This window comes from Colias croceus, chromosome Z, assembly GCF_905220415.1.
Source record: "Colias croceus chromosome Z, ilColCroc2.1".
Lineage (NCBI taxonomy): Eukaryota > Metazoa > Arthropoda > Insecta > Lepidoptera > Pieridae > Colias > Colias croceus.
In genome coordinates, this window is record NC_059568.1 from 8592957 (window position 1) to 8603203 (window position 10247).

General features: G+C 35.2%; 1 protein-coding gene across 4 annotated transcripts; it reads left to right on the top strand.

Moving 5' to 3' along the window:
• The first annotated feature begins 1756 nt into the window (after nucleotides 1–1756).
• On the top strand, nucleotides 1757–4862 carry LOC123705494 (biogenesis of lysosome-related organelles complex 1 subunit 2). Of its 4 annotated transcripts, none has more exons than XM_045654281.1 (5): nucleotides 1757–1889; nucleotides 2069–2131; nucleotides 2211–2341; nucleotides 2852–2963; nucleotides 4352–4862. In XM_045654281.1, the coding sequence occupies exons 2-5, from the start codon at nucleotides 2089–2091 to the stop codon at nucleotides 4489–4491; spliced, it is 426 nt and encodes a 141-aa protein (XP_045510237.1). In that variant the 5' UTR covers nucleotides 1757–1889; nucleotides 2069–2088; the 3' UTR covers nucleotides 4492–4862. The 4 variants fall into 4 exon arrangements, with proteins under 4 accessions (XP_045510237.1, XP_045510238.1, XP_045510239.1 ...); XM_045654282.1 differs by having other exon boundaries at nucleotides 1799–1971; XM_045654283.1 differs by having other exon boundaries at nucleotides 1799–1971; nucleotides 2072–2131.
• The last annotated feature ends 5385 nt before the right edge of the window (nucleotides 4863–10247 follow it).

Consider the following 10247-nt stretch of genomic DNA (forward strand, 5'->3'; position numbering starts at 1 on the left):
TTCAAGAAAAAAAATTCAAGAAAAATAGGGCCAGTGCAGATAGTGCTGATTTACACAGGGTCAGTAACTGACTACAAATTCGAGGCAAATCAGTGCTGACCCGAAAAAAACCCTGTGTAAACAGATTTGAAGTCAGTACAGAGGCTTGAAGTCAGCGCTGAGTTGAATATTCGGACTCGAATATTTTAGAGTCAGTTGGCGCCCCCCGCTACCCGCGCACCCCCAAGTCAGCCAAATAAACCCCGTGTAAACAAACAAGTCAGTGCTTGGTTAGTCATTGCCGCTGCGTTGACGAGTGACCACGTTTTTTTCGCTGGCGATAAAAATGACCCGTAAGCGAAGACGAAACCTTCAAATTGGTGCAATTATATGGCAAAAACGAGTGCCTTTGGGATATTACATCCCTAAATCCATTTTCTTACCCATTGTCGTTTATGTTTAGTTATCTCATTTTCTACAATTTCTATAGGCAAAAGATTAAAAATTACGCGTTAAAAATGACTATAAATTAAGGATATTTTCCTGTGCAGATAAGATGCGCACTAATAAACGCAACCACTGCGGCCAGCCAGACAGCCCGGACTCTAACCGAAATAGCAAGAGAAACAGTATATCAAAAACCCAACTATACTAAAATGACTTTTTTTTAAACGTTGCTAGCTCCCGTACGATTAGCAAAGCGCGCGTTTCAAAACGCCCAATGTGTACTTACTCTAAGTTTGCTCAAAATTAGAGAAAGTTATTGAGAAAGTTGGCAAGTTTTATTGTGAATAAAAAAGTTTATGATTAGATTGAAATTGTTTATGTAATGCTCGATCATAATTTTATAATAGCGATATTACCTGCACTGTGGTATTTGTAATTATAAGTAAACCAGAATCTCATGTATAGGCATAAAGCCTGTCCCAGACAGACGCGGCCTGCGGTGGCGATCTGCTGTTGCCTTCTTGCTTGACCGTGATAACAATATACTGCCGCGGCCGCGGTGGCGGTCATTCTAACCTACAGCGGCACATTAGCTCTCGAGTCTCACCTGCAAGTGGACGTTAGTAATGGCCAATCGTACGAAGTTTTATTGCTTTTATTGCCCATATTTTGTTTTTAATTCTGTTGTTTTTTTAGTATTTATTTATTTATTTATTTGGTCAACCAACATTTGTTTACAATGATTCTTTAATATAAATATTATATAACATATAGTTCTTGCGATAAAGTAACAAATAATTAGAGGTTAACACAGCATGCGCCAATTATACAGAGCTATTTCTTAAGAGTACGTAAGAGTAGTAAGTCTTTATGTGATGTATGATACAAAACTGGGTAATTTTGCACTGTTTGAATAAACAACTCAGTGTTTATAGGCATAATTTCACGCGGTACACGCGGCCTGTTGCAAAAATTTACAACTGATCGCGTAATGACCGCCTCATGTCCGCGCGCTCATTCACACAGAAGCGGTGGCGGACAGGGCGGGGCTTGCGGCCGCGGTAAGCCGCGCTGTGACCGCGTCCAGGCCGCGTCTGTCTATGTCGTTCCTAGAACTTTCAAGTCATCCAACTGACCGCCACCGCCACCGCCACCGCAGGCCGCGTCTGTCTGGGACACGCTTAAGTAAAGTAGGTACCTAATATTTTCTAAAATTTTTTGAAATTGCTTACAACAACAATAATCAACCACAAACCACACATGAACGCTGTTTTCAGTGTGTGGAAAATACAGGAAAACGCTGTCAAAAATGTCACAATGTTACTATTTTAATTGTCAGATCACAGATGTCAATTGATGTCAATGCTCATTGCTCAATTGTCATTTCCCAGTGGCCCTGGCCCCCTGGCCAGTTCCCAAGACCCAAATTCCTACTTGGTGTATTATTTCTATTCATTCAAGAGGTATTTTTAACAAATAAGAATCGATATTTTCTTGTTTAGATGAAGTCTATGTGAAAGTAAAATAGTGAGATAAATTGTAAAGGTAGATGCAATTCGTAATAAAAACCTATTAGGGAAAGGGCTTAATTTTATGCTTATTTAGATAATCACTAATTTTATATAATATTCTTTATATTCAGTAGGATCAGACAACACCAGGATGTCAGAGGAAGAAAAGTGGTCAACGGAGGAAAAGAATATCGGTTTGTTTACATATTTATTTATTCCAAAAAGAATTTCATAATTCATTCAATGATAAATATTTTTGTATCTTGTCTTCAGATCTTCATGTATCTCCGAGCTGTTCAAGCTTCGAAGTATTAGATCCACATGATCCAGTCATAAGCCGATTAGCAACACAACTTTTCAAGCGGACCAATGACTACTTGCAGGGGGAAATGTCAGCTGGACAGGTATGTAAATATAAGGTTTATGACTATTTCTTCATTGTGTCAGTCTAATTCTATGTAGTTTTAAAAAATCGGTCATGTTTCTTGCCATGTTCAGTACAGATGTTATCTATTTAATAAAAATGCATCGCTAATGTTAGTAAGGGCAAAACTTGAGAATGGCTAAACTGATTTCTTTTTTATGATATTCCTTGAAGTACTAGGATGGTTCTTATGAAGAGAAAACGTACCATGGGTGAAGCCGGGCCAGACCGCTAGTTTATTATATAAACGCAATGAGAATTTTATAATAGCATGTGTCTATGTGAGATAAATTATTTTCTGTTAGATGTAAGAGCTTACTTTAAAGACAATTTATAACGGTATGTGCCACTCCCTTACAAAAGATTGGCATGAATTAGAAACATGAGAATGTATAATAAATAATAATAAAACCATATATTTGACCAATAACTGAATATAAATAGTGAAACGAAAATTATTATTACCCTAATCAATGTTAATTGTTTTCAGGATCACTACGTACTACTTGAAGAGATCAATAGATTGGCTATAACTAAATATGCTGATCTCAAAAATCTTACTGTCAATTTAACAAAGACTTTGAATGAATACAATGAAATGTGTAAGTTATGTCTTATTAATCTGAGCCCACGACGGCCAGACTTTCCTTTCTTTAGGAAAGTTGAAAGTTTCTCTGTATATGTCTCCGATACAGATAAGAACGACTAGCGATTATCAAGTCTGGGTTGTGGATACTTTGGCAGGAAACACGTAGTAAAGGTGTATAAAATTGTACCTAACTTTCATTATAGTATAAAAGCTAAATTGTATATATGTTACTTGGAGACGTATAAAAAGATGTTATTTCAAGAGCAGGACAGTTTTCATGGTTCTTACATCTTACCAGACACATTTAAAAAATAACTAACATATCATCAAATTAACGTTACCTACTACCTAAAAGTGTATCAAATATGAAATAGCCCACTAAACATTAGTTTACTATAATTAATGACTAAAAAATAATAGTATAATATAAGTAATAAAGTTATTACTTATCTTTTACGGGGACTTATGTCGATGGAATTTCACGTATCTCGATGACTTTGTTATTATGTCATCGAGATACGTGAAATTCCATCAACATAAGTCCCCGTAAAAGATAAGTAATAACTTATTATACTATTATTTTTTAATCATTAATTATAGTAAACTAATGTTTTATTGGGTTATTTCATATTTGATACACTTTTAGGTAGTAACGTTAATTTGATGATATGTTAGTTATTTTTTAAATGTGTCTGGTAAGATGTAAGAACCATGAAAACTGCCCGGCTCTTGAGGTAACATCTTTTTATACGTCCCCAAGTAACATGTATAAAATTTTGCTTTTAAAGTATAATGAAAGTTAGGTACAATTTTATACACCTTTACTACGTGTTTCCTGCCAAAGTAACCACAACTCAGACTTGATAATCGCTAGTCGTTCTTATCTGTATCGGAGACATATACAGAGAAATTTTCAACTTTCCTAAAGAAAGGAAAGTCTGGCCGTCATGGGCTTTTGATCTATATCAACAATAATTATTATAATATGAAAATTTATGATTATTAATTTTCATGTCTGTTAAGTCTTTTCATAAATAATATTTTTTTTTATATTCAATTATTATTTAAAGCAGAATAGTGTTTGTTTTTTTACACATGCTTCTCTGAATTAACTGAGACCTAATCTTCTTTCCTTTTTTATATTGTTGGATATAGTGTGATCCTGGAGTGCTATAGGCTATATTATATTATGTACCACAAGAGTCACCTGCACTGACTTACTATATATACTTAGTATGTATCTCAATTCCAATTATTATTATAAAAAGCTTGGAAACTATACTCTAGGCATAAAAAATAAAGCTTATGGTCTATTCTCAGACCTACCTTTCTAAATCAATTTGGTTATTTACTGTCTTTAAATTCTTATGTCTTTTAACATTAATTTTAAATTATTTACAGATGAAACAGTCCTTAAACCTCTATTATCGCAAATTGACGATATTGATGCTCAAGTGAGTCAGTTTGAGGCAAGCGCGTATAGCTTGGACAGCTACACAAAGCAACTGAAAGCGAGATTCAAGGAACTAGAAGAAAAATAGTTAATATTTCACATTAATTAAGATTATAACTGTGTAATGACCAGTTTACATGGCTTTAGCAACTAAGTGCTTGTCACTAAAACTAAGAATCAATGTGTAAACTGAGAGATAAGTGCTTAGTTAGTTAGTTATATTGGTGAATAGTACTGTTCACTAATACCTTGTACAATCTCCTATGTGAAAACAGTTAAGTACTTCTCATTGGTCAATATTGGGGCTTAGTTGTGTGACAAGCACTAAGTACTACTCCTGTGTAAACTGCCCATAATTGATAAAGAATCATACAAAATATGTCATTTTGTGACAGTGTTTATTACTATTATAATTGACATTACACAATCTTATGACAAAATTAAAATGGCTGAAGATAATTTCATTTACAATTAATTGACAAAATTGTTTAATCATACTTAAAAGAAATTGTTTGACATCTCATAAGATATATATATATATATATATATATATATATATATATATATATATATATATATATATATATATAGCTCCATTGCCACACCACCGTCCGTATGTGGATCCGAACGGAGCCACAAGTGTCACCATCAGTAATAATAATAATTACGTGCTTTTTATGCAAATCCACCTTTTTTGCGTTTTAGCTCTTGTTGATCCGATTCAAATGAGCCAATCAGAGCCCACCGAGCTCAGCCATTGGTCGCTTGCGGCCTTAGCCATTTGAAGGTTTAAAGACATTTATTCCCGTTATAGAAACGTATGTTGCCGTTCGCCTTCCATAATTTGTTCGGATCTTCGGGAGGGCAAGATAGCTAGCTCGTCTATTAGGATAGTGGCGATTTGATGTTGAGAATATAATATTTGTATTTATGTTTTTATGTAGCGCTTTGCGGATGAACATACACGTATTATAAAAGTATAATTGTTTTAAATTCATTATTTTAGTGTCGTCGTAGATTTTTTTAGTTAAAAAAGGATAGTAAAAGATAGTTTTAATGATTTTATTTTGTAAAATTTGGAGTGGCGCTAATTTATTTTTGTAAGCACTCCCCCATACTTCTATTAAATAAATTAGGTGCGGCTTTACTAACGTGTTGTAGATGGTGTGGCGTAATTTATGAGGAATGCAAGAAGTAATATTACGCAGAGATCTAAGAAGTGCTGATAATTTATTTTTTAGGTGGTCGATGTGATGATTCCATTTTAGAGAGCTGTCGATTCGCAAACCTAGTAGATCGGGAGATATTGACACAAAATTTCGAGTCATTTGTAACAGGATGGCGGTTCTACAGGGGTCTTAGTACGCAATGACAAAAAGAAAAATGATGGTGTGAACGCTGGTACCGGCGGCTTAGTCGCGTGGGCGTTAGTCGAACTCGTCGGAAAAATAGCGAAAGTCAAACGATTTGTAACACAAAAATTTTAGAATTTACCGATAGCCCATAAAAAAGATGTAGACGGTAGTGTCATGCCATACTTTTCCGGTGTGACATAAATCCCGCCATACCGACGCGAATGCGTTGATTTTAAAAAACAATTCAACCATTGGTACCAGGCTATCTTTTGCACAGGCAACCATCGTCGTGCAGCCATTTACGAAAATCGCCATGCCATACTTTTCAGACGATTCTAAATGGTTGCCATACCGCCGAAATGATTTTGTTTAATTGAATGAAATGTTGAAATGAATGTTTAATTGAATGAATTTTGTTTACTATTTGTTCATTTGAGCATACATATTTTTCAAATAATGTACTAATACGGCACAACTCCGACCGAATATCCTTCATATCATCACTACATCTGCAATCTTGTTCTAGCGGTTGTTTCCGTTGTCTGTAAGTAATTTGAGTATCAGTTGGCGTAGAACTCGTAGAAAACGAACTTAGCTTCGATAGATCGGGATGCGATCCACCGGCAGTACCTACTGCACCACTGCTGGTTAAACGTGTTGGCGATCTGCGTACACTCATATTTACTCCGCAATGGATAATTTGTGCAGGAATATGAGTCGTCATTTGTTTTTGACCTAAATCTAACATTTTAATTATTTTATCAGATTGATATCAGAATCAGGGCAAAGGCGAACGCTACACGTCAATAAATATTATGATAATTATCTTGATATTTACTGATGTATCTTGGGAGGGATCACAGCACACCCTACACCATAAATACATATCGCGTCAGTACTGAAACGTTCTTTGTACGAGCCAGAAGTGATGACGGCAAGATAAATATTGCGATGTAGGTCCTGGGATCAGATCACAAGGAGTTCCAGAAATCCAGCGATATACAGGGTTAGTTTTCAATGACTGGCCAAATTTTCAGAAATGGTTCAGAATCGATAACATTTTAGATCTAATGAAAAAAATAACGTTTTTTTTTAAATTAGATTTCATTCCTGTCCACCACTAAAAAGCGAACGTGTGGACATTACAAAAGCACAATTCAGTTAAACAACCTAGATAGGTAGAAGTTAGCACACACATAAATTTGGCGATGCGCGCACGCACCCAAGTGCATTGATTCTGGCGGTGTTTACGATTTAGGCAATTTTTAAGACATTTTCAAATGAATGCTTTTATTTTTATTTTATTTTATTCGACAATAATGATTCAAATGTACCTTTGGTTTAATATCTAGATCTTAATTTTAAATTTTGGCTGGTCATTGAAGACTAACCCTGTATTGTGATCCGTCAATACACTACCCTACACGTCAATAAATATCGTAATCAGATAGTAAATAATGACGGATCACAATATGGATCTTACGTGTAGAGTTCGCCAAAGAGTTGCCCTGATTCAAGAGGTAGGTTGTTATTTGTAGGCTGCATACTACTTGAGAATTATCACCGTCACTGTATGACGAAAGGTTCCGTATTTTTAGTTTCACAACGTTTTCTATAAGTTTCAATTGAATTACAGTCGACTTCTTCAACTTCCATAAAACTCAGGAGATTTTTTGCTAGCCCTAATTTCATATCCGCATGTCAATGTCATGTAAGTGAATATAAATGGAACAGATCAACATACGACTTATGATTTGGTATATAAAACGGAGTCAAGAAGTATTTGAGCATTTCAAAATTTGAACCGTTACGAAGTCGAGTTCGTCTAGTCTAGGCGGATTTAGCAATGTATGGAACATTACCTATGTTTGTGTACGGAGCCAACAAATACTGCAGTGTTTACGAAAAATTAATCTACGTTACTTAATATACAGTTTCGTTTTGTCGGATCAAATAAAGCTTTAATTTTGATAATATATATGGATCTGATCAACATACGACTTTGGATTTGGTATATAAAACGGAGCCAACAAGTGTTTATGGGTTTCTGAATTTCGGCCGTTACGGAGTCGATTCAGTTCAAGATCTTAGCAATAAAAATGTTGAGTATATCAATTTCTCCATGAATACGATTGGCAACATCGCCCAAAACTTTGCGCCGTTGCCACTCCGGGCAAGATCTATGCAACCGGAGTCGAGTAATATCGGGGAAAAGGTGGAGTCAGGAATGCACGGCAGTCGGGCTGGATCAACTTAGTGCCCAAGTTGGTATTTATATATATATATATATATATAAATACCAACTTGGGCACTAAGTTGATCCAGCCCGACTGCCGTGCATTCCTGACTCCACCTTTACCCCAATATTACTCGACTCCGGTTGCATAGATCTTGCCCGGAGTGGCAACGGCGCAAATATTTGAGCGATGTTGCCAAACGTATTCGTGGAGAAATTGATATACTCAACATTTTTATTGCTAAGATCTCGAACTGAATCGACTCCGTAACGGCCGAAATTCAGAAACCCATAAACACTTGTTGGCTCCGTTTTATATACCAAATCCAAAGTCGTATGTTGATCAGATCCATTTATATTATCAAAATTACAGCTTTATTTGATCCGACAGAACGAAACTGTATATTATGTAACGTAGATTAATTTTTCGTAAACACTACAGTATTTGTTGGCTCCGTACACAAACATATTATAGTTAGGTAATGTTCCATACATTGCTAAATCCGCCTAGACTAGACGAACTCGACTCCGTAACGGTTCAAATTTTGAAATGCTCAAACACTTCTTGACGCCGTTTATATACCAAATCATAAGTCGTATGTTGATCTGTTCCATTTATATGCACTTGCAAAAAATCTCCTGAGTTTTATGGAAGTTGAAGAAGTCGACCGTAATTCAATTGAAACTTATAGAAAACGTTGTGAAACTAAAAATACGGAACCCTAAATATTTGGACGAACCTTTCGTCATACAGTGACGGTGATAATTCTCAAGTAGTATGCATCCTACAAATAACAACCTACCTCTTGAATCATCAGTAAATATCAAGATAATTATCATAATATTTATTGACGTGTAGCGTTCGCCTATGCCCTGATTCTGATATCAATCTGATAAAATAATTAAAATGTTAGATTTAGGTCAAACAAATGACGACTCATATTCCTGCACAAATTATCCATTACGGAGTAAATATGAGTGTACGCAGATCGCCAACACGTTTAACCAGCAGTGGTGCAGTGGGTACTGCCGGTGGATTGCATCCCGATCTATCGAAGCTAAGTTCGTTTTCTACGAGTTCTACGCCAACTGATACTTAAATTACTTACAGAAAACGGAAACAACCGCTAGAACAAGATTGCAGATGTAGTGATGATATGAAGGATATTCGGTCGGAGTTGAGCCGTATTAGTACATTATTTGAAAAATATGTATGCTCAAATGAACAAATAGTAAACAAAATTCATGAAAACATTTCTGAGGTAAAAACACAAATTACCGAAATTAAATCGTCCAACGAACAATCCTTGAATTTAATTCGCCAAAATACGAATCAAATCAATGAAATTAAGTCATCAGCATGTATGATAATTACTGAACAAAACATATTGAAGAGTACTATTTCTCAATTAGAATCCCAGATAAACTAGGGTGAGAGTAAAATAAAATCACTGGAATTAAATATTTAATCATAATAAACTTCATATAATTTAAAACTTAATCAAGGAACTACGGGACAGAAAGAGCCGCGAAAAAAATGTATTTTTTACTGGTTTCCCAGAATCGACATCTTATAACTCAAAGGAGAGGAAATATAAAGACTACTACGAAATTTTAAAAAATTACCTCACTAATAAGTTCAGACCTACCGAAGCCAGTAAAAAAATATATACTTATAAATAACCTTAATTCAAACTGTAGTACGGGTCTTGATGGTATTACTACAAAAGCAATTAAATGCATCAAAGAACAAGTAGATAACTGCGTTAAAAACAACCGACTTCAAACTTGCACTTGCAACATTTACAAATACAGACAAAAATGCCCATAAAATAAAAACTACTGGGCCTATCCGAATAAAATTTTTATCGGACCAATTCGACACCATCCCGCATCGAACAAAAAAGAATCAAGTAAATCGGTTCAGAAACCTCGGAGTAATCGGTGTACATACATAAAAAAAAACATACCGGCCGAATTGATAACCTCCTCCTTTTTTTTGAAGTCGGTTAAAAATTAAATCATACATATTAAGCGACTGTTTTAACCAAGCCATAAGTCAAAGACGTTTTCCGGACTCGTTAAAAATAGCGAAGGTAACTCCTATCTATAAGAGTGGCTCAAAATTTGAACCTGGTAACTATAGGCCAATTTCGGTTTTGCCAGTATTGTCAAAAATATTGGAGAAGATTTTACACACGAGATTAGAAAAATATTTAGACTCATTTAATTTTATTTCAGTGCGTCAATACG